Source organism: Amblyomma maculatum, unplaced genomic scaffold (genome assembly GCF_055883805.1).
Source record: "Amblyomma maculatum isolate TAMU_Amacu unplaced genomic scaffold, ASM5588380v1 scaffold_19, whole genome shotgun sequence".
Classification (NCBI taxonomy): domain Eukaryota; kingdom Metazoa; phylum Arthropoda; class Arachnida; order Ixodida; family Ixodidae; genus Amblyomma; species Amblyomma maculatum.
The window spans coordinates 7,286,499-7,311,217 of NW_028146744.1; the positions used below are offsets into that span (position 1 = coordinate 7,286,499).

General features: G+C 46.9%; 1 protein-coding gene and 1 pseudogene across 5 annotated transcripts in view; one reads left to right on the forward strand and one right to left on the reverse strand.

Moving 5' to 3' along the window:
- The window catches only part of LOC146171622 (tRNA (34-2'-O)-methyltransferase regulator WDR6), a 215,707-nt gene that overhangs the window by 93,808 nt on the left and 97,180 nt on the right, over nt 1-24,719 (reverse strand). For all 5 annotated transcript variants that reach the window (XM_084586380.1, XM_084586377.1, XM_084586376.1 and 2 more), the window contains 3 exons: nt 14,528-14,602; nt 9,663-9,848; nt 9,530-9,596 (listed from right to left, as the gene is read on the reverse strand). In XM_084586380.1, coding sequence (XP_084442506.1) covers nt 9,530-9,596; nt 9,663-9,848; nt 14,528-14,602 — 328 coding nt within the window. The remainder of the gene's footprint in view (nt 1-9,529; nt 9,597-9,662; nt 9,849-14,527; nt 14,603-24,719) is intronic.
- On the forward strand, nt 18,811-20,731 carry LOC146171623 (uncharacterized; annotated as a pseudogene).

The window sequence follows — 24,719 nt, forward strand, 5'->3', positions numbered from 1 at the left end:
GTGCAATTTTCGATGCACTGGTGACGTCATTTTCATCATCATCATCAGCCTGACTATACCCACTGCAGGGCGAAGGCCTCTCCCATATTTCTCCACTTAACCCGGTTCTGTGCTAGCTGCATCCACTTGAACCCTGCAAACTTATTAATCTCATCCGCCCACCTAACTTTCTGCCGCCCCCTGCTACGCTTTCCTTCCCTTGGAATCCAGTTTGTTACCCTAAGCGACCATCGGTTATCCTCTCTTCGCACTACATGTCCTGCCCATGTCCATTTCTTCTTCTTAATTTCCACTAGAATGTCGGTAACTTGAGTTATTTCTCTGACCCACTCTGCACGCTTCCTATCTCTTAATGTTACCCCTACCATTTTTCGTTCCATAGCCCTCTGGGTTGTCCTCAACTTAAGTAGAACTCTCTTGGTTAGCCTCCACGTTTCAGCGCCATAGAGAGAGAGAGAGAGAGAGAGAGAGAAAGAAAGAGAGAGAAGGCAGAGAGGTTAACCAGGAAAGCTTCCGGTTTGTTACCCTGCACTGGGGAAGGGGAATGAGGAGTTTAAAGGAGAAAGATAAAGAGAATGATAGGAAAGGTAAGGCGGCGAGGAGCACAGTCACAGTTTCTCAATCAAGTTTGTGTCTCTCATATAACACATAAGTGCTTTGAAGGCTTTGCCGTTAGACGCCTTCTGTAGCCATGGGCCGAGGATTTTCTCCTCTGTGAAAGGACGGCTGTCAAGATGGTCCAGAGCCGAACACAGCGCATATCTTTCGCTTGAAAAAGCAGGGCACTCGCAAAGGAGATGCTGTGTGGTCTCTTAGCAGCCGCATCTTTCACAGTTGGGGCTATCCGCCATTCTCATCACATAAGCGAGTACAGGTAAGATGCAACTGTTATATACTTTCCTCGTTAGCGATACCGGTAAGCTGCTAGACATAATCTGCGAGTGCTTGCCAAATGCGCTCCATCCCAATCTTATTCTTCTTGTTATTTCCTTTTCATGGTCCGGATCTGCAGTTACTACCTGTCCTAAGTATACCTATTCGCCTGCTACTTCCAGTACTTCGCTACCTAATGTAAACTGCTGTTCCTTCCCGAGGCTGTTGAACATTATCTTAGTCTTCTGCATATTGATTTTCAAGCCTACCTTTCTACTTTTCCTGTCTAGGTCATCAATCATTATTTGTAGTTCATCTCCCGAGTTGCTTAGCAAGGCAATGTCATCAGCAAATCGCAGATTACTGAGGTATTCTCCATCTACCCTTATCCCTAACTGCTCCCATTCCAAGTCTCTGAATACTTCCTCTAAGCAAGCTGTGAATAGTACTGGGGAGATTGTGTCTCCTTGCCTAATACCTTTCTTTATGGGAATTTTGTTACTTTCTTTATGTAGAACTATGGTTGCTGTGCAGCCAATGTATATATCTTCCAGCACTTTCACGTACGGCTCGTCTACCCCGATTTCGCAATGCCTGCATCACCGCCGAGGTTTCAACTGAGTCAAATGCTTTTTCGTAATCAATGAATGCTATGTATAAGGGCTGGTTATATTCTGAGCATTTTTCTATCATCTGATTGATGGTATAGATATGATCGATAGTAGAGTACCGTTTCCGAAACCCTGCTTGATCCTTTGCTTGATTGAAGTCTAAGGTTGTCCTCATTCTATTAGCAATTACCTTAGTAAATACCTTATACGTAACAGACAGTAAGCTGATTGGTCTGTAATTTTTAAGGTCCTTAAGGTCCCTTTCTTATGAATGAGGATAATGTTTGCATTCTTCCATGGTTCCGGTACCGTCGATGACACCAGGCACTGCGTGTACAAGGTGGCCAGTTTTTCTAACACGATATCTCCCTCGTCCTTCAGCAAATCCGTAGTTATCTGATCCTCTCCAGTTGATTTCCCCCTTTTCATAGTTTCTAATGCTTTCTTGACCTCGTCCTTCGTCACTGGTGGAACATCTGAATGTTTTTCCCTACCGCCAATCTCATTACGGTCCTGAATACTTTGGCTACTGTGGAGATTTGTATAGAACTCCTCGGCTACTTTGACTATCTTATCCATATTCGTGATGACGTTGCCCGCCTTGTCCCTTATCGCATACATCTGGTTTTTGCCTATGCCCAATTTCTTCTTTACCGCTTTAAGGCTTCCCCCATTCTTTACAGCATGCTCAATTTTCTCCATGTTATACTTCCTTATATCGGCCACCTTGCGCTTATTGATTAGCTTTGATATCTCGGCCAATTCGATCCGGTCTGTTGGATTAGAAGCTTTCATTCTCTGGCGTTTCTTAATCAAATCTTTCGTCTCCTTAGACAGCTTACCGGTATCCTCTCTAACTATCCTACCGCCTACTTCTACCGCGCACTCAGTAATGATATCTCTGAAATTATTGTTCCTTACTTCTAGGGTAATGTCGCCATCCTCGGTTAGAGCTGAATACCTATTCTGTAGCGAGATCCTGAACTCTTCTGCCCTCCCCCTCAACGCTAATTCGTTGATGGGTTTCTTTCTTACTAATCTGTTGCGTTCCTTCTTCAGATTTAGACGTAATTTTATTAATCCTTTTTTCCCCACATCTGTACCCTAGGTAGAGTTGCTGAATAGTGCTGAGTGTCGCTAATTTCCTAGTTGTGCTGGCAGCAACAACCCGAGACGCACTGTTTGGCGTGTCTGCTTCTGAGCCGAAATCGTTTGAAATTAACAATTCAGCGGTTATGCTTGCTGATTATGAAAACCTTTTATTGCAGTGATCTGTGCTCTCTGTAGCATAGCTGCTGCTTTCAAAACAGTAGCAACGGCCGGTTATGCCAGGTAAGCTTGTACAGAACATTCAATGTCTGGACGCAGACTATGTTGGTTACGGTGGTCTAATAATTGCTAATTCTTCAGAACTCGTAAGAGCAGCATTGTTAAAAACGATTCTAGTTTCTTAGTCGACATTTTAGCCTGCGTTGTTCTGGGGCGGTTCAAAATTACGAAATTCCTCAAAAATAAGTCGGGCCCACTTATAATGACCCCACTTAAGACGAACGCTCGCTTATAATGAACAAGTCCGGTGCGACCGTCAAAATATACATTAGGGCTATGGCGCTCTGTCTCGGTTACAACAAACATCTGTGCGAATAGCCGATCGGCTACAGCGAACACCTTTGTGCCGCGGACCACTTTCCACATGCTGAGATCCGTCAATCCTGTGCTCTGCAAGCTGCGACAATCGGCATTCCTGATTCCCCCACGGCATTTCGTCCGAGGCATGAGGGGTGGCGCAGACGCAGCAAGCTGCTTCCCGGTTTATCTTTCGCGGCATCTCGCCGGAGGAACGAGGAGCGGCCCAAACGCGACAAGCGACTTCCCGGGTTATCTTTCGTGGCATCAGCGGAGGCACAGAGGAGTGGCGACGTGGCAAATAAAGCACCAGAACGAAAAAGAAAAAAAAAACCTAGCCAAGCCTGCACTGCACACATGTCGCATCTTGAGGCATCGTGAGCGACCATGCAACGTTTAACACGCTGCTCGAAACCGTTCAGAGGAACAGAACTCGCGATTCACGAAGTCAAAAGACAGTCAACAACGACAGCAAAGAGCCGGAGCAGACGACGCGAGGAGGTAGCCGGCGGAGACCGACACGTCAGCGGGCGCAGCGGCCAATAGCAGTTGCTCGATCCCCCGTGTTCTCGCGGAGCGCGCTTTGCCCAATCGCAGCCTTGAATTCAAGCGCGGGAAACTCAAAAGCTGCCGCGAGGCTTCCAATCGGAAGCAAGCCACGCCTCGACATACGCCGCCGTCGCCGCTGCCGAGAGTGGCAGAAGAAAGCGCAAGAATTCACAAACAAAACAAAACCAAGATGCGGCGCTCAGTTCGGCAGGAGAAAAATGGCGTGTGCGCGAAGTTTGGGAATTTTCGGCGCTTGCTTGCTGCTCTGCGGCTACTGCCTCTTGTTATATAATTAAATTAGAGTATTTCTACGGTGAGTTGGGCATTGATAATTACAGAAAGGGTAGTTTATAGACCATTTTACAACCCTTGGAGAAACCGGTTTCCTTTTTCCTGTGCTACGATAGCAGCCCAGCTCCCCAATATGGCAGAACCCTTCACCCCTTTGTAAACTCGTGTATAAGACATATTACCGGAATATATAATCTTCCAAAAATCGACTGTTTCATAATTTTTCGGTTTTCAAAGGTCGCGTCCCCCCTTAAGAGGCAAAGATCACCTACTTTTTTTCTGAATATTTTTTTTTTTTTTTTTCATTGATGTCGATTTTTTTTTTTTGTGAGCGGCCCCCATATCACAAACTTCTGGATACAACGAACGAATTCCACATGACGCTCAGGTTCGTTATAAGCGGGTTTGACTAATCGATATTCAGAATGCAGTTCGAGTAATTTTTTCGCTGGATGAGGCTGGCGGCACCCTAACGCATACTACTTCGACTTCGGTGAAGTAAGAAAAAAAAATATGTTGATAGGAAAAATTTGGTACATCAGTAGTAGTGCGTGAGAGGCTATTTTTTTCTTTTTATTTCTTCTTGGAGTATCAGTGCACTCTAAAGGCATTATGTCCATCCATACATCGGCGGTGCGGGAGGTACACCTTTCTGATTATATTTTGTCTATGTGTAAGAAACGACATGAAGAGCATACGCCCATTAAAAGTCACACCACGGTCGTCTTCCACGAGCTTGATTACCTGCGAAATTGAGACTGGCAACTTTGTTACAACTCTCAACAAACTGCTTTCTTTGTTTTTTGTTTCTATCGTATATAGTGACATCCTTCACCAATGTACCAAATGCATAAAAAGCAGTTATTAGCACTCTGGAAAATAAACAAGTGTCAGCTGCTTTTTGTTCTGTACATTCGCAATATGAATTCATATCATCGCAATAGTATGTGGGACTTGCACGCCATATGGCATCACAGAACACAGTCGCATGATGAGGCCCGCCTTCTCGGATGGAACCAAAGCATCCCTATTACGTCGCATGGCGTGTCCCATCAGCATCAAGTGCAATCCGAACGGGAGTGTTTTGCGGTCTGCAAAATAAAATATCAAAGGGAAGAGACAGGAGCGGCAGGAGACGAGCGTATTTGAGACAGTAGGAGCGGGTAGATAAGAAAACGAATGAATTGCACCAAGCCATGTCGAGTTAACTTGCCGGTATGGGGCATGCAAGCTTACATGATAGACCTGATCGGTAAACTGCGCTTCCCCTGTTTCATTCCTGGGAGTTGGGTTACCGACAAGTGAAAGCCGCAACAGAAACCCAACTCGCGCCGGTGCAGCAATGTAAGCAGGCTTACGCTTGTATCGAAGCTTTCGAATGACCCCCTTGCGGTGCAAATGAAACTAAACTGAATCCGTCCACGGATGTACAAAAAAAAGCAGACAAAGAAACACCGGTGGCGCATGTCACACGGTGCTGCAATACTTCTTTCTTTCAAGAGGGGGCGCTGCCTTTTCAAAATAGAAACGAAACTTTCAAGCGACCTCGCGAATAACGAGCAACCCTATAGAATTCTGGAGGTCTTGGAAATGCTCCACAACGCCGCTCTCTGAAGTGGCTAGGAAAAGCTTGTGCATTACAGCAACGTCGGTACCGGCAGAACGTGTATTCTCAGCGGCTGGTCAGATAATTTCAGAAGGGAGGAGCAGGCTAAAGGGCAAGAAAGTTGACATGCTTGTGTTCCTTCACCAGAATGCTTGGGTGACAAACGACAACTTTTGAACTGTTCATTCATAGTGGAGAGGAAGCCATAACAAGTGTGTGGAACTGCGCTGCATAAAATTCATATTTGCATTTCGTGATTTAAGAATAAAAACATCAAGCACCGAATTTGTTGGTTGGATTTAACAGGTTACTTTTGAGTATGAATTTATTGATGGACATAATCCGGCACTTTCATTGTGGAATTAAATTATTTATTTCATTCGCCTAAACTTGATCATAAACTACACGAAATGAGTGCTGCTGATAGTAGGTTATAGCAAATGTTTTGGCAATATCGCTGGCCAAAAATTGCTTAATTATTGACAGCATATCGATAGTGTGCAATCGACAGTACTATCGATAGTACTATCGATTGTACTCTCAATTGCAGTATCGATTGCACTATCGATAGTTTATCGATACTAGTACTATCGATAGTTTCAAAAAAACTATCAATACTATCGATAGTCAATTTACCGATAGTTCTGCATCACTAGTACAGACTCAAGCTCTTATACCTCCTATACAGCAATAAGACTCAGATTAGCAAGGCTTGCTACTGACCCCTGTATCACAGGCTAAAACAACTTTAACCACGGGAAACGTTTACAAGAATACCAGGTTTCCATCGATTCCTTTATATATTCCTATTTCCTCAAGACTGTATCCGGATGGAATAGGCTGCCTCAAAATGCTGTGGATCGTAAGGATTAAGCGGAATCTATTGCCTCTTTGAAAAGTATGAATGTTTAACTTTTGTTCTTTGCCTTTATTTTGTATTTCTAGTTTGTGAATGTTTGTTTCCCAACTCTTGCTTGGACTCCAGAAGAAGTCTGCAGTATTGTTAAATAAATCGTCGAAATACAGTCGTTTAACGAAATCGTTAAATAATACAGTCGAACCCGGATACTAATCGCAGAAATCGCAGAAATAGTGAGCATTTTCGCTTGCATGTTGATGGCGCGCGTCAGTCCGTTTCGGTCGTCTCATCCACAGCTCATTGGCAGCGTGCCAAGATGCTGCGCGATAATGTCAGGGCGCGTTTATCTTTTGATAGCTCCTGCGGTGGCGGGGAGCGAACTTGGCAGAGTGCCCGTGATGGCTTGATTGCACAAACCTGGTTCGATTTATCACGCCGCGCTTGGGGCGGGCGTCATGATCGCAGCAGCTGACCGCGTGCTTTCGTTGATTCATACATGCAAGGATAAACGATTAAAAAAAATAAAAAATAAACGACTCCCGCCAAAAAAATAAAAAAAAAAAACCTGCCACTTCTTAACGTCCGCAGCCGCCATATCTTACGCTACGCCGCGTGTACAGCACAACGATAAGAAAGGATGAAAAGAAAGGATAAGAAAGGCGCCATAGCCACGTCAGCTGCCGCGCCGCCGTGCGCAGAGGGTTCGCAACACATGCTGGAGAAAGCGTTTGACGTCTGTCTGAAAACGGGCTGAGCTCCCTTGGCGCATGCGTTGCGCATGCTGAAGGAGAGAGATAGCTTGGCAAAAGAATGGGCACACCTACGCACATGGCTTGCAAACGTCGTGTTGGCGCGCGGGGAACAATAACTGCAGATGCGCGCGCCTTTGGGGAATGGGCGCGGCGCTGCCCAGACCAGCCGTCGCCGAACTGTCCCCTCTCATTCCTTCCGCCCGTGGCTTGAAAACGTCATGCGGCAAACGGCCAAGGGTGATGCGATCGTCTTTGAAGAAGGCACACTTTCCAGTGCATGGTGCGGAGTTCGATATATCGAACGACCGGTGAAATTGAGTTCGATATATGACACGGCTTTCCTGTACTTTTACATGGGATTTTCAAGGGGATATTCCGAGAGTTCGATATAACCAAAATTCGATATATCCGGGTTCGATATAACTGGGTTCGACTGTATAAATGCACACGGGGAGAGGCAGCCCGTGAGGCACCCACTACACCATGAACTGGCCATATGTGTGCTTGACAGCTGCCGCCACCTGTTGCACACACCTGTCATGAATATGCACAGCGGAGACTGGCGGTTCCTTTTGAAGCGATAGCATCACTACATGAAGTGTCACCATGTGCTTCTGATGACCTTCAAACAGCTTCACGGTCAAGTTGGAACTTTACTGGTCCACAGGAAAGGAAAGACGCAATACCTGTCACACTTGCTCTGTGGACACCTCAACCGCACTGTAAGGGAAGAGAAGAAAGTGGGAGTGAAAGCGGAAAGAGAAAGGGGTGCCATAGTGGAGGGCTCCTGAGTAATTTCGATCACCTGGGAATCTAACGTGCCCTGACATTGCACAGCACATGGACACCTCTTTGTTTCGCCTTCATCGAAACGCAGCCACCGGTGATTGGGATCGAACCCGGGTACTCTGACACAGTAGTCGGGCATCTTAAACACTGCACCCCAGCGGCGGGCAAAGCCCCAACCTTTTTGAGTAGCTATGTTCCCACCAAAGGTCGAGGTCAAGGTCAACTGACATGGGAAGTAGCTAATGCGTGAGCAGCTGCATGGCGAGATGTGATCGCTGACATCAATCTTGAATATATGTAGAGGCGCGCCGAGTGCCTTGGCCAGTGTGGCGCCATGGACTGGAGTAAGAGCAACTGAGCAGCCGTGCTCGTTACAATCATCGGTTGGCTGCATCTAATGATCCGGAGAGCATTGCATTGCGAGCTGAAACTTTGCAAAGTAGAGAATGACCTAAAGCCAAAAGAGTAGCTGAAATGCCGGAACAACATAAGGAGCATCTTGCGAAACACAGCCGCGATGATGCTGCACGGTATGAGCAACGAGCCACTGTCGCTTCTGAGTCTCCATGCTTCAGCTATCACTTCACATTAAGTTTAACCGAAGGTAAGCCACAGCCAATTTTTTCAACCAGTGAAGAGGTGCGTGTCCACACAGCGGCTGTGTGAAAAAGGATGATTGTTCCATAACGGCGAGGGTTTCTGCAGCTTCTTTCGGCACGCAATGCAGTCAGAGCTGGTGCTTCTTTGCACATGGCAATGCAAGTGAGGAGGGTTCACCACACGAGCCGCAAACAGCATGCCAGTGGGGTGCAAGAAAACAATGTAATATGCTGTTCAAGCCCAAGGACAAATACCTGGACAACCGTTTCTCCAGCAGGTCATACCTTAACATGATGCCCCTTCAGAGGCATGGCCAAATTAAGACGCCAGCTGCAGGTAACCCAAATAAACGAGCTTCTGATGCAATAACATGGGTGTTCCGTGGGCGTCCCACAACAATTAAAAATATGCAATCCATTGGGGCCAAACTCAGCCCAGTGACCCTGCATTGTCTCTCCCCCTTTCATCCCATCATACCCTTGCCCCAAGCAGTACACACACAGTGTATTGCTTTTATACGCACACAGTGTACAGCCTTTCCTGCCTAGGCTTCACAAACCACCGAAAGCATTTTCTTGTCATGTTGTGGGCTTCAGTGTAAGCTACATGCAGGGGAAGGTTACACAAGCACTAATACTGTTCAAACTGCACTGCATGCACACAGCATTTTGACAAGGTTGGTTAAAAAGCTTGGCTGTTAACCTCAAACACACTTGAATTTCAGGGTTTCCTCCCAGCTCTTTTTTTGTTGCACCCTCTTTCAGCGCAAAAAATTCAGCACGCTTGGGTACAACAGAGATAGAAGGAAACAAAATCCTTTTTAGTGCCGTTTGAAAAGCAGGGCAATTGTTTTTCACCACTTATTCTAGCAACAGTGCCATTCTCAATCGAGGCATTAGCAAAGAAAAGTGCATTCCAGTGAAGGTGTGCACTGAGCTGCGCAAACAGGACAGGCTGAGAAGGCACTACTCACCCCCGGATGCATTCTCCTCCGTAAAGAGCAAACAAATGGCTGCAATTTTTCTTCGGTGCAGGGGTGCCTGCACATAATGGGAAACTGAGAGGCTTTCACTTGACCCCAAGCCACTACAGAGACTGCTCCTTACCCGCACACATGACCGGTGGAGCATCTCTTTGAGGCCACAGCGCTGCACCATGATGCGGCCAGTTTTGAGGCAGGCAAAGAGACCTTCACTTGCATTCATTGCGAAGTCCCAGGACCGGTGACCACCGCCACAATTCAGTTGGAACACTGCACGCTGTTGCCACGTGCTCCACAGCACAAAGTCACTCTGCGAGAGAGGGCAAACTGAAAATTCTCTGTGTCGATCATGCTTACCAGAAATAGAGAACATTTTCTGTAAGCTAGCAAACACCCCTGCTGTTATTAATGGCTACCTCAATGCAGACTTTTTGGCCACACTTCCTGGATGCTGCGCTGCATAACCATTCCTGTTGGTAAAATGTTTAGGGAAGACCCCCTTAGGCCTAAGTCATAGCAGTGGAAAAGCTAAATGCTGATTCAAAAACTACATGGTACCACCATCTTCGCCACAGGAATTTAGCCGCACGACACTGGGTCATCAGTGAGTTGCATCAATTCTCTTGCACAAAGATTTGTCATGTCCAATGGTCCAGAATTCCTTCCTCAGCCCCACTTTCCTCATCACTTCTGCGCTGTTCTGAAAGGACTCATGGCCCCAGAGCTGGCATATGTGGTGTTCATATACGTTACACTCCAATTTATTAGTTTCACTCTCTCTCGATAAGAAAAAAATTAGCTGTGGTTTAGCTCTGGTTAAACTTGGATGGAAGCGAAAGCATCTTTTGCCTGCTACATTATTCCCCTATCATGCCCAATCAGTATAGGGCACTACATTATTGAGGCCACTTAAGCTCAGCCTTAAAGGGTATGACGCGAGAGCGTACACACTACCAGCACACATATAAAGTCACTCTTTAACCAAGCCGTATGGACGTGCCTGCGTGTCCTAGGGGTAACATGAATGCAAAGAGTTCTGGCAGAAAGAATGAGCGAAATGGGACGAAGTAGACGACGTTGAAGTGTGGGCCCTGTTCCTGGTGTCCTCGTTCACTGGTTCAGCTGTCTCGGTGCTCTCGGTGCTCTCGCTCGTCCACCTCGATCTGCCAATATCCACTTTTCAGATCTAAGGAAGAAAAGAACCTGGCGTCTCGGAGTCGGTCAAGTGCAGGCGCAAAAGACGCCTCCTCGAGTCATGGCACATACAGTCGACCGCAAATAACATCAACAGGACAATAGGCAACCTTCCTGCTGTATACTTGCAAGGTCTTCGCTCTCTCCTGGCCACTTCACAGAAGAAAAGAAAAAAGTCGCCAGCGAGCACACCTGCACCTGCGGCACCTTCACTCGTCTAAACCCCCCTCCTTCCTTCTCATTTCTTTCACACACATCTCACCCCCTCCCCATTCTCCCCCCCCCCCACCTTCTTCTCCCCCTCGACCATTCCTTTACTTATAGCTGCACGCAGCCCCGCGTCATGCACCCCTGAAGAAGGAGCCGAGCCGGCTCCGAAACGTCGGGTTTTATAAAATAAAAATGTTGGTTGGAGAAATTTCAAGTTTTATTTAGTTATCAACCCAACCAGACAGGCAAATCTGTCGAAATGTTCAGCTGTCTTTCTTTTTCACCAGGACGACCGGCGACACCCACAGACTTGTTGACGGCTGTATAACATCGTCTGCGAGCATTTCATCGACTTGCATTCTAATAGCCTCCCGCTCTTTAGGCGAAACACGGTATGCACACTGAAAAACTGGTGGCGTGGCTGAATCGATGACGATGCGATGCTTGGCTACCGGCGTATGTACGACCTTGGAGCTCGTCGCGAAGCAATCTTTAAAATCAAGTAGCAGGGACGACAGAAGGTTCTTTTGATGAGGTGACAGACCCGGGTTGATTTTAACCATCTGAAAGGGCATTGCGTGCTGCGGCATCGTCATGAAGATTCATCTCCACGGGGCACAGATTCGGCAACCCATCTACGCCGTGGAGGAAGGCAACAGCCGTTCTCTTCGCTAGGTGCTGAATTTCATTGGTGAAATTCTTCACGAAAACTGTCGCACAGCCGTCATTCAGGTCGACAAGACCGCGAGCAATAGCCACTCCCTTCTCGAGCAACAGCGAAGGGTTACTGTCCGCAATACCTTCACAGTCGTGAAACCAGTCATTCCTCACTAACACCAGCACACTGGACCTTGGTGGCAGCATTACGTCACCTTCGACAATATGCAGAGCGTTGACTCCTGGGTCTTCTGTGTCACTGTGCGCCATGGCTTGCTTTGTCGAAAATGTAACTCATGCTTCGTGTAGGTCGATCACAGCACCGTTTGCCTGTAGAAAGTCGAGGCCCAGGATCAAATCCCTCGGACACTCGTGCAAGATGACGAATTCACCAACGTAGACGAAACCGCGGATGCTGATTCGGGCTGTGCACCTTCCGGCCGGGCTAATGAGGTGACCTCTAGCCATGCGAATGCTAGGGCTCAGCCATGGCGTCAAAACTTTGCTCAAGTCCTGGGCGAGGGCATGGCTCATCACCGAATAATCTGCACCAGTATCAAGTAAAGCGACAGCGTCAGTACCGTCAATTGTCACACACAAATCAGAGGTAGCCCGTCGGATGCTGTCGCTACCCTACCCCAGTGAGAAATCAGCGTTTCAGCGTATCGGCGACGGAGGATCTTCGGTTTTCCCGACAGCAGCAGCCTTGCCTCCGAAGACCGCTGGAATTAGTTTTCCCGATGGACTGGGAGAACGCCGCTCAGGATAGCCGGCGTCTCGGCGAGGACTTGGGGATGGTAACGCCGAGGAGACGACGATCTAGAGTCATAACGGCCGTATGTTCCAGGCCTCTGACGAGCCGACAGGTGAGCTTCGATTTCGAATTGTCGTTTGCTGTTCCGTGGGCAAGGATCGTTGGGCGCGAAACCATGCAGGCCCACTCGGCGATATGGGCAGGCCCTGTAAAGATGACCCGCCTCACCACAGTGGTAGCAGAGGGGCCGCCGGTCTGGTGCACGCCACACTTCACATTTTCGTCGCCGCTGATAGGCTAGTCGAGCAGGCACCCGGGCAAAACCAGACTGCTGCCCTGCTTGAGTCGTGGTATTGACGGTATTGACATCGTAGCGAGGTGCTGGCGCCCGGCAGAGGACAGATGCATAGGTAGGTCTGACCTCATTCTGGCTAGGACCCTCAGGGGGTTGTTGCTGTGCTAGGCGCACCTCGTCCCGGACGACTTCTGACAGCGATGTAGTAGAAGGCGCGCTGGAAGGCAGCTGGAGGGCTTGTAGTTACTCCCTGACGATCGACCCGATTAGGTCACGTAAAGCGGCCATATCGCTCCCAAGCGACACCGAAGGTACAGCGGGGCCAAGCGTGCTCTCATGCCGATTGTATTGCCTGGCTCTTTGCAAGAGCGTTGTTTCCATGGTAGTCACGTCAGTGAGGAATTCGGCAACAGTACGCGGTGGACTGCGCACAAGACCGGCAAAAAACTCCTGCTTGACCCCACGCATGAGGTGGCGTAGGTTCTTCTCCTCCGCCATGGAGGGGTCGGCACGCTTGAAGAGGCGCGTCATGTCCTCCACATACATGCGGACACTTTCGTTGATGCGCTGGTTGCGGGAGTGAAGCGCAGCTTCCGCTTTCTCCCAGCGGTCTGCATTGGAAAATGTAGCTAGGAGATTTAGGCGTAATGTCTCCCAGGCGGACATGTTGTTCTCGTGGTTCTCGAACCATGTCCTAGCGGAGTCTTCAAGCGCAAAAAACACGTTATGGAGCTTACGGTCGTCGCTCCAGCCATTGTAGCAGGCGACCTGCTCAAAGGTGTCCAACCAATCCTCCGCATCTTCGTATACATCGCCGTGAAAAGATGGCAATGTACGCGGCATGTGGTAGAGGATGGGCGCCGGGGATCTACTATCTGTGGCCATTTCCGGTGGGACCGTCGGTCGAAGCTGCATCGTCCTTGTCGGGGTGGTAAGAGGTCCGAATTCAGGTGACTGGCCGCGAAGGCGGTGGCTAGCCTGGCGCTGATGAACCAGTAAGAGCTCAGTGTTTTTATCTCCTAGGTGTACGTAGGTCGGGAAGCGTATGCCCAGCATGACTCCACCAGATGTGTAACAGTTGCTACACAGAAACAACCACTGTGGCCGCCGAGCGAGAGCACCGAGAGCACCGAGACAGCTGAACCAGCGAACGAGGACACCAGGAACGGGGCCCACACTTCAACGTCGTCTACTTCGTCCCATTTCGCTCATTCTTCTTGCTCTAATGCACATGTCAATATCACCCTCCAATATGAAATGAGTGACACGAGTAGACAGCTCCTGCCCAAGCATAGGTGCAACGTGAATTCAAATGTCCTAATAGGCTGATTCTAATGTCATCCTACAACTAGTTAGTCATTAGCCATAACTACTACTAATACAAGTTAAGGTGTGACACCACTGATGACATCATCAAACCAAAGCGTTACGGGAGGACACGATCGTGGCCGCGAGCATGAGCCTTAAAAGCTTTCGCCTTAAAACAAAGCATTAACTGAAATGCTGACACATGCCCTAAAGCTCCAAAGCAATTGGGCCCACACTGCCTTTTGGCCTCTCACTTTTGATGACCGCATGTAGCATTCACTATTGCGGTCATGGCTTCCAGCTTTGGGGAGCATCCAATGCATGAAATACTTGGTGAAAAATATTTTGTCGTGCCATCAATAAAAACCAGTTCCTTAAAGTATCAATCCTTCTGTTTCACATCCTCTACTTGCAAGCACATGTATATACACCGAAAGCCTACAAACTACTTTTGAAGTGTGTTTGTTTTCCTTCATGCCCATTGTGAGAGCACGGTGAAACACCATTTGACCTCCCACGCATTTTGCCAATTGGCAATCACCGCTGTGAGACTGGAGGTGTGCTCACTTACCATGTGGTATCCACACAAGAGGAGCCCATTGCTCTGGAGAATCATGTGGCCAATCCACTCGAGCGTCGTCGAGCTCTGCGCTAAGCCCAAATGCACTCATGAGATCCACAGAATGGCACTACAAAAGGATACCCACAGCCATCCTTTGGTCCCTGAAGCCACAAGCACTGATATACAAGGTACAGTCAGGGACAACAGTTTGCGGGATGCCAATTTGTGTAAAAACGTTTACTTGTTCGTTGCCTGGCTAGTTTTTCCTGCGATATTTTTTTTTCTCTGGAAACAGCGTGCATGTCCCCTCGTGATTCAGCACATTTCATTCACTATGTTTACCCGATCACATAAAAATATTTTTCCACGAACTCACGTCCCGCAAACTTTTTGTCCATGACTGTAAAGTGGGCCATTACCTAGCCTGCAGTAATGTTTGAGTTGGGGCCTTTGGGAAGATGTATACAGGGTCCTTCTTGGCAGGGCACTGAATACTGTCCTTAAGGGGAGACACGTCTCTTTGAGGCCGAAAAATTGCCAAAAATTCGGTTTTCTGAACTATTTTTTTTCTGGAATCTGGAGGTTCTGAAGAACCCATTTCTGAAATATTATAGTCCTCTGACTAGTATTTATTGCGTTATTAGGTTTTAAAGTCAGTAACATGACATTTTTCGCTCATAAAAAGACCTCAAGATTAGTCGAATTCAACCTCGCGCCCCGCGGCAACGGCACAGCGCAGCGCGGCCATTTTGATATCGTTCGAAAGCTGCACTCTTCTATTTTCCGTTCCTAGCGGGAAACAGTTCTCCGTCTGGCAACAGTGGAGCTAGACAGCCGCAAAAAAATATTAAAATCTCGCACGCTATTCATTATTAATATAAACAGCGCGAACACGAAGACAAGGGACAAGAAACAAGAAAGCCACAGTACATGCCCTTCTGTTTCACATCCTCTACTTGCAAGCACATGTATATACACCGAAAGCCTACAAACTACTTTTGAAGTGTGTTTTTCGGCAAAAACCCATAAACCAGATGTTCCGTTCAGAGCCATCGTATCTGAGAAGAGCACGTGGCAGCACCTGGTGTCCAAATATTTGCAGAAACACCTTTTCTCGTTGACTTTATCAGCAATTACATTTGGAAGTATTCTTTTCGGCAAAAACCCATAAACCAGATGTTCCGTTCAGAGCCATCGTATCTGAGAAGAGCTTGTGGCAGCACCTGGTGTCCAAATATTTGCAGAAACACCTTTCCTCATTGACTCTATCAGCAATTACATTTGGAAGTATTCTTTTCGGCACAAACCCATAAACCAGATGTTCCGTTCAGAGCCATCGTATCTGAGAAGAGCACGTGGCAGCACCTGGTGTCCAAATATTTGCAGAAACACCTTTCCTCATTGACTCTATCAGCAATTACATTTGGAAGTATTCTTTTCGGCACAAACCCATAAACCAGATGTTCCGTTCAGAGCCATCGTATCTGAGAAGAGCACGTGGCAGCACCTGGTGTCCAAATATTTGCAGAAACACCTTTCCTCGTTGACTTTATCAGCAATTACATTTGGAAGTATTCTTTTCAGCAAAAACCCATAAACCAGATGTTCCGTTCAGAGCCATCGTATCTGAGAAGAGCTTGTGGCAGCACCTGGTGCCCAAATATTTGCAGAAACACCTTTCCTCATTGACTCTATCAGCAATTACATTTGGAAGTATTCTTTTCGGCAAAAACCCATAAACCAGATGTTCCGTTCAGAGCCATCGTATCTGAGAAGAGCACGTGGCAGCACCTGGTGTCCAAATATTTGCAGAAACACCTTTCCTCGTTGACTTTATCAGCAATTACATTTGGAAGTATTCTTTTCGGCAAAAACCCATAAACCAGATGTTCCGTTCAGAGCCATCGTATCTGAGAAGAGCACGTGGCAGCACCTGGTGTCCAAATATTTGCAGAAACACCTTTCCTCGTTGACTTTATCAGCAATTACATTTGGAAGTATTCTTTTCAGCAAAAACCCATAAACCAGATGTTCCGTTCAGAGCCATCGTATCTGAGAAGAGCTTGTGGCAGCACCTGGTGTCCAAATATTTGCAGAAACACCTTTCCTCATTGACTCTATCAGCAATTACATTTGGAAGTATTCTTTTCGGCACAAACCCATAAACCAGATGTTCCGTTCAGAGCCATCGTATCTGAGAAGAGCACGTGGCAGCACCTGGTGTCCAAATATTTGCAGAAACACCTTTCCTCGTTGACTTTATCAGCAATTACATTTGGAAGTATTCTTTTCGGCAAAAACCCATAAACCAGATGTTCCGTTCAGAGCCATCGTATCTGAGAAGAGCACGTGGCAGCACCTGGTGTCCAAATATTTGCAGAAACACCTTTCCTCGTTGACTTTATCAGCAATTACATTTGGAAGTATTCTTTTCGGCAAAAACCCATAAACCAGATGTTCCGTTCAGAGCCATCGTATCTGAGAAGAGCACGTGGCAGCACCTGGTGTCCAAATATTTGCAGAAACACCTTTCCTCGTTGACTTTATCAGACCCTCTAAGGCTACCTAACTCTGAAGCCCTTGCCGTGTTCCTCAAAGAACACAACCCAAGAAAATGTGTCGGCTTCAGCATGGATGTCAAGGATTTATATTATAGCCTCCCCCATGACTGCCTCCTTAAGCGTGTACAAATGTGCATTACAGAAGACAATGATGAATGTGACTTCATTGACGCCTCAGGTGTTAGTGTTGAATGTTTCCTTGAACTTTTGAGGTTCTACCTGGAATCCACCTTCATAGACTGGAAGAACAAGCTGTATACGCAGAAGGCTGAAGTCTGCATTGTGTCGAGTGTAGCACCGGTCTTGAGTGACATCTTCTTAATGTACGTGGACAGACACCTGAAGGATAACTTGGAGGGCTTACATTATTCCACCTTCAGGTATGTGGACGACTTTTTAGTATTAACAGACCGTGAAGGATTCTATCAACGAATGAAGGACATTATGGATGTTTTTACTGAATGTGGATCCGGGCTGGAATTTACTGTTGAGAAACCAGTGGACGATCGGTTACAGTATTTTGATATTTTGATTCAATTCGGTGATGGTCATGTTTGTTGGGAATACAACCCAAGATCGATGAAGCCGTTGCTAGGCTCCAATTCAGGACATTCCAAATTAGTGAAGAATGGGATGATAAACACATGCTTATTAAATGCGTTGAAGAAATCTTGTTACCACGGCATGGGCAAGAGTTTTGAAAGACAAGTGAAGAGAATTGCAAAGGCCGGTTATCGGGAGTCTGTTATTAATGAGGCCAGTTGCCGGTTACTGAAGAGCCTTAAAAGAACGCTCAGACAGAAATCTCTGCCCAGCATAGGTGAGAAGAAGAGGAAAGTTGTAGTGGTACTGTATGTGCACAGAACTTCACATGGCCTCAAAAATGTAGGCAAGAGTTATGGTGTTGACGTCGCATTGACCGCCCCGCTCAAGATGAAGAGTATTTGCCCGGTTATTCAAAGGGAAAGAGAATTGAAGAAGCAAGAATGTGGGGTGAAACATAGAGACCCATTTGTTAGATGCAAGACTGGTGTTGTGTACAGGTTTCCACTCTCTTGTGGAGCCTGTTATATAGGACAAACAGGACGATGTATTAACAAGAGACTACTGGAACACCGGAACAACTTGGAAAGTGGCAAGGACAAAACATTTCTGGTCTCACATTGCCAGTCATGTGAAATAATGAAGAAGGAGAAGAAGTGCACTCCTAAGTTTGACAGTGTTAAGATTTTATATCGCCACAAAGAGAAGATAACGAGAGAGATAGTGGAATCGTATTTTATTTCAACGGACAATAAGTGTGTCAGCAAGACGTCTCTTGCTCTTTCAAGCAAAGAGGTGTCTTTTTTAAGTGATTTTTTAAAGTAATTTTTTATGCAGCAGGTGAACCCAGGGGTTGTTTCACGTGACTGTTTCGTTTTCTTCATGTTTGTTTTTCTGGGCCTTGGAGTAAACGGCTTAGGCTTAGTTGTGAGTCAGCGCATGTACTGTGGCTTTCTTGTTTCTTGTCCCTTGTCTTCGTGTTCGCGCTGTTTATATTAATAATTAATAAGTACCAACTCGCCCAACAAAGTATCTTGGTCGCACGCTATTGGTGTTTTTGCATCACGTGGGGCAAATCCTGCTTTCCGATTGGACGCCAGCAGCATTGTCTGCTACACAAAGACGATGCTGCTCCGATCGTTCGCCATCTTGCATTTTGCCGCATTTCGACCGCATTTCTCCGTCGCGATGGCTGGTGGAAAACGGAAATTTCGAACGGCGCACGCTTTCGGCAAAAAACGAAGACGGCGGCCTCGGACGTGTGAGGAGCCATCAGAACCGCCAGCAGCAGCAGCAGCGACGACCACCTCGACGAGGCAGTGCAGTGCGTCTACAGAAGGATTGTTGGCATGCGCGGCGGCGACGCCCGTTGCGGTGCCGAAAACAGTGCGCGTCGATACGCCACTTCTTTCCGATGCAGATGAAGCGGCAATCGATTTCCACGCACAAGAAGAACAGCGAAGGCTTTCTTCCATGTCTGCGACCCGCCGCAAACGCCTTGTGGGGGACTTCGACGAAAGGCCGGGAGACGAGACCCCGGGAGTCGGGACGCCGTTCACCGTTCTAAGCCTCGCAGCCGTGAACAAACTCCTCCAGCATGCGCAGTGTAAGCAGTGCGGTAGCCCTGTGACGCTTTCAAAGACGGCCCGGGAGTACGAAATAGCTGTCAAGCTTGTTTTAACCTGTGATTATTGCGGTGAACTTGATGCGCAATGGAGCTCGCCCAGAGCAGGTGGGAATGAGACCTGCAACCCTTTCAAAGTGAATGTGCTCGCTACTCGTGCAGTGATGAGCACAGGGAACGGGCAGACAGCTCTAAATGACATTTTTTCTTCGCTCAACATCTCACGACGTGGTTTACACCCGAAAACCTTCCAGAAGTACATGAAGAAAAAACTTAACCCTACCGTGCTGAACGCTGCCGCGCATGTGATGAGCGAGTGCGCCGATGCCGTGAAATCGGTGTACAGCGAGTTAAACTTCGGAAACCCCGGCAATATTGCGGTTTCATATGATGGAACGTGGCTGACAAGGGGCCACTCCTCGCACATTTGTGTAGGTGTAGTAATTGAGCTGTTCACCGGGTACGTGCTCGATTTTGTGGTATTTTCGAACTTTTGTTTGGGATGCCAGCTGGGCCCGAAAGAAGATGACCCTCAGTATGAGCAGTGGCGAGCTGACCACCAGTGCCAAAAAAATTGTTTGAGCAAGCCTGGGCAAATGGAAGTGGAGGCTGCACGAATACTGTTTGGGCGATCACTGCAAAAGCATGGCCTGCGCTATACAACGATGTTGTGCGACGGTGATAGCCGAGCTTTTAACAGCCTGCACGAAGAAAAGGTATATGATTTTGTGGAAATCGAAAAAGAAGACTGCATTAACCATATTCACAAACGCATGGGCGCTGCTCTGAGAAATCTCCTGCAAAAGCATAAGGGATAGCCAGAAAAGTCTCGGCGGAAAGGGCAAGCTCACAGGGGATCTTATTGCAAAATTATCCACCTACTATGGGCGGGCTCTGAAGGCGAACCAGGGCAACATTGATGACATGAAGAATGCTGTTCTTGCAATGTATCATCATGTGACCTCGACAGATGCAAGGTCGAATCATTCGCTCTGTCCAAAAGGGGAAGACAGCTGGTGCACCCACAACAAGGCTGTGGCAAAGAAGGAGCCAGCACCAAAGCATCGATACAACCTCCCAGACTATGTCGCTGAGGCATTGCTACCTATATACACACACCTCTCCGACAAGAAACTGCTTGAGCGTTGCCAGAGAGGCAAAACGCAAAATGCAAATGAGTGCCTACACTCTGTGATATGGTCACTCGTACCCAAAACCAAGCATGCCTCTCTTTACACTGTTGAGAGTGCAGTAGGGGAAGCTGTCGCCAGATTCAATGCTGGGAAAGAGCATGCCACTGAGGCTATCCTTAAAGAATTGCACGTGAATCGAAGCAGCATATTGGTACAAAGATGTGCCGAGAAAGACCAGCGCCGGCTGGCTGCATCGGACAGGAAGCATGCAGGTGCTGAAAACTTGCGGAGTGCCATGAAAAGGAAGCAAGGGAAAACTGTTGATAATGATTATGTTCCTGGAGGCTTCTAACACAGTTTGCAATGAAGTCCAAGCCTTGACTTGCAGCAAATAAACTCCGGCCTTGTTTTCAAACTTCTTTTCTTGTTTTCTCAAAATGGATTTTTTAACCACTCCACATACTGTTGCCCAAGATATCTCCAGATGTGGTGGTCAGATTGGAACAATTCTTGTTGTATTTTGAAGCTTATGAATTGTTCTCTGCAATAAGATCTAAAAAGCACAACAATTCCTCTTTGAAATTTAATTAAATTAGTAAGTTATTTGTTGAAATTTTCCCAATTTTTGATGGATGTATTTGGCAAGTCTATAACTTCTATGCCAGGGAGGCCAAAATTATAGGAATGGTATGGTTGCACACTCTGGCTCTTGCAGAACACACAGATATCAAATTTTAATCATTTTTTGATCAGGAACTTATTAAAAACTTGGGCACAATGATTAGTCATTAATTAACAAATATTTCAAAACTGACACAAGATAGATAAAAACAGATTGCATATTTGTGTTCAGCATACAAAAATACATCAGGCATACATTTTTCATCTATGTGCGACAAAAACTAACAAAATTAGTTTAAAGAGCAGTGTCTCCCCTTAATACAGGTGACACTGCGGGGAACGCCCACACCTGTGACCTCTGCTGCACACCATTTAAAGGAATACAGTACTAGTGCACACTCCTTCAAGATGGGCAGCAGCACATAGGAAGCAACGAACTGCATATTTAAAGGCGGCCTGCAACACCTAACGAGCATGATAAACACATTGAACACACTAAATCAATCACTAGATCATCTGAGACAAATCAATGCACTTTTACACGCTGCAGAGAACTCGAAGTATGCTTGAAAGTAAGCAAGCCCTTTCTGACAAATTTTTTCAACTCGTGCACTCTTCCATGTCATGCGTCTGTGTGTAATTTAAGAAGACGCTACTGGCTAGATTCCTTCAGACATTATGCAGCTACGGTGAAATCTCGTTGATACAATCCTTCTTGATGTGTTTTTCGACATAACGCAGTTTTTTTTCTGTTTCATTCCCGACTAACCTGCCAGGGTGGCGCAGTGGTTACGGCACTCGACTACTGTTTTCAAGGACGCGGGATCGAATCCGGGTGTCAGCGGCTGCTTTTCGATGCAGGCGGAAAGCAAGGCGCCCGTGTGCTGTGCGAAGTTAGTGCACGGTGGTCGAAATTTCTAGAGTCCTCCACTACGGCATCACTCATAGCCCGAGTCGCTTCGGGACGCTAAACACCACAACAACAACATCATTTACGACTGATTTCCTACAGAGGCAATGCATTTTTGTATAGCAAATACAATAAAATTTTCCCTATTTTCATGCAGATTTGGATAATGTGATAGCAAAAATATATAATATGTGTACTTTCGCATTCCCCTCCAAGCGGCAGTGAAAAGTTCTAGTAAAGAGAAAAGGGGGGAGGGGGGGGGGCATAGCAGGTGCAGCAAATGTAATGCTCATAGCCGATGTCACAGTCCTGCAGCACTGACCTTGGCAGCGTGCCAAGATGCAGGTGGATATCAGGTAACATCTCACTTCTGCATATTTATTTTTACCTTTTGAGGAGATCCCCTGCCTCGAGATAAGGAGGGGGGAGAGAAAAAAGTTCAATGCAAAGTGAGATGTTGTCTAAAACGTGATAAAAGTAAGTTTTGTGCCAAGTACAGTAAAACCTTGATCATTCAAATTCGCGTTAATTCCAAATCCTGGATGATTCGAGAAATTTCTGTAATATCTCATGTAAATTTAACTGTACAATTCGAAGCGGCCGCCTGCACCACTCGTGTCAATTCAAAGGTTTTCGGTGCTTTGCTGGAAAGCTCGATCCCAATTTCGCCGCAAACCAATGACACAATGGCACATCGAAGCCCCGAAGTGGCGCCGCCGCAAAGTGATGCTTATGATTGATATGCCGCAACGCTCCAACTCTATACCTCCCAGCACAAAAAGCCACTCTGTGGTACAGCTTGCCAACTGCCCAGGCGCGCTCCTTCAGAGGTGGAGGTCTGCTTCACTGCATTCACTGCAACGCAGCCGTGCATACACTCGGTGCTTCGTTGAGGCACGACCAGACTGGAAATAGCTGTGCGCACACTCTTGGGCCCTCTCCAACCCAGCCATGGACAAGGCAGCGCACGGTGGATGCGCTAGTGTCAAAGCATCTTCCACACATAGCAACGGCCGTGCATGTCCAGCTACGTGGCCACTCTTGCTCCATGCCCTTGACGAGGGGTGGGAGAAAGTGACAGCGCGCCCGCCTACACTGTTTATTTTAAAGGTGCGCCATGGCTCAGAGGGTTAACGAGAAGCTCAATTACTATATTTACTCGTGCAATGGACCCACTCTCAAATGAACCCACTGCACTTACGCCGCTGAGAACTTGAAAAACAAAAAATGTTTATTGCATCCCTCTGCTTTGCGTTGTCGTATTCGTGGTCCAAAGCTCATTTCTTGGCAGCGTACCAAGATGCTATGCAGTGTTTATTTTTTTATGTTAGCTCCTGTAATGGACGAGCGGGGAGTGAAGGGGTGGGTTGTGAACTTAGCAGAGTGCCAGCGGCCTTGCCAGGCGTGCAGTAGCGGCTTGCTCAGCCCGTCCGGTTGGGCAAGCCTGGTTTTCAGTATATACGTTTACCACGCTGTGAATAGTGCAGGTGCCATCCGCTGCCACAAAATCACTGGAAGGCGTGACTTTTGAGCGCCTTTTTGAGCGGACGATACTAAAAAGCTGTCGTCATGATCCCTTCCCAATCAGGGTGTCGGGTTCACGCCGTCGTTCCGTTTCAAACACATTCCCGTTTTACCCTGGCCGACCCAGTTCAAACCAGGTTCAGAAAAAAAAAACTTCTGGTGTACTTTTTTAATGCCAAGTTTTCTTTCCTATTCGAGTACATAATAAAAGCTGAAAATTGATATAGTACTCAGTCTACTTTTTGTCGTCAGATGTGACAGGCTCCACTTCGTTGTACACACCTCAGCAAAATGTTTATAATGAGTGGCCAACGATTAGAGCAGGATGGGAGAAACAATGACCAATATCACTGGCCCATAACCAATGCTGTCAAACACCGAAAGAAATTTAAAAGGAAATGTTTCCTGCTTTGCTTTTCAGGTACACAAAATTTTCATGAATTTTATTTTAGAGCGAAAACTCTACTGCTACATGTACAACAATGTTTTGTCTGGCACCCACACCATTTACCCTCACTTTATTTATTTAACTAAATATGTAACTCTACTTACGAATTATGTATCATTTCACTGCTTATTAATGAAGGCTCTCGAATGGGGCAGCTTCCCCCTTGAGCACCGTCATTGTGCAGTGAATGTGTTTTCCGGGAAGCTTGAAGAAATGCTAACGTACTTCAGTGCTTCATTGACAAACTAATTGGGTTCCACCAATTAGGAACGCGTCCACTACTGCGCCGGTTGCAACCGGACATGCAGTTGGGCCATGCACCACCACTGGCGCCTATGCGCACTCTCCGCACAACGATTGCGATGATGAAAATACTTTTTCTTTGCAATAAGGATAGCAGAGACAGTTTCACAGACCCTGTGTTTTGTAACCAGTCTCATTCACACGAGTGGCTTTGGGATGAAGACTCTATTCAACCTTTTCTTGTTTTTTTGTTTTTGTTACTTTCTGTATTGCTTTTGCAAGCCTCACTGGCTTTTCGTTCTTTCAGTTTTTAATGCTGCATCACACAATTACTGCCATTCCCTCGTCTGCTTTTTTTTTTTTCCTTAAAACATAGTTGCAGGTTCCTTCGGTCCACTTGACCTCGTCCCTCTCCCTGCTTCTCAATATTTTTATCCCGACTTCCCTCGTCAGCACGCACCCTATAGACCAGATTACTCATTCGTTAGGTTTCCGCTTAATAGTGCACTTCTAACTTTCTGTACCACCTTTCTAGACTGTCTTAGGTATTCGCTACAGTGATGGTGGATAAAGCGATGAAATGCATTTTTTTTC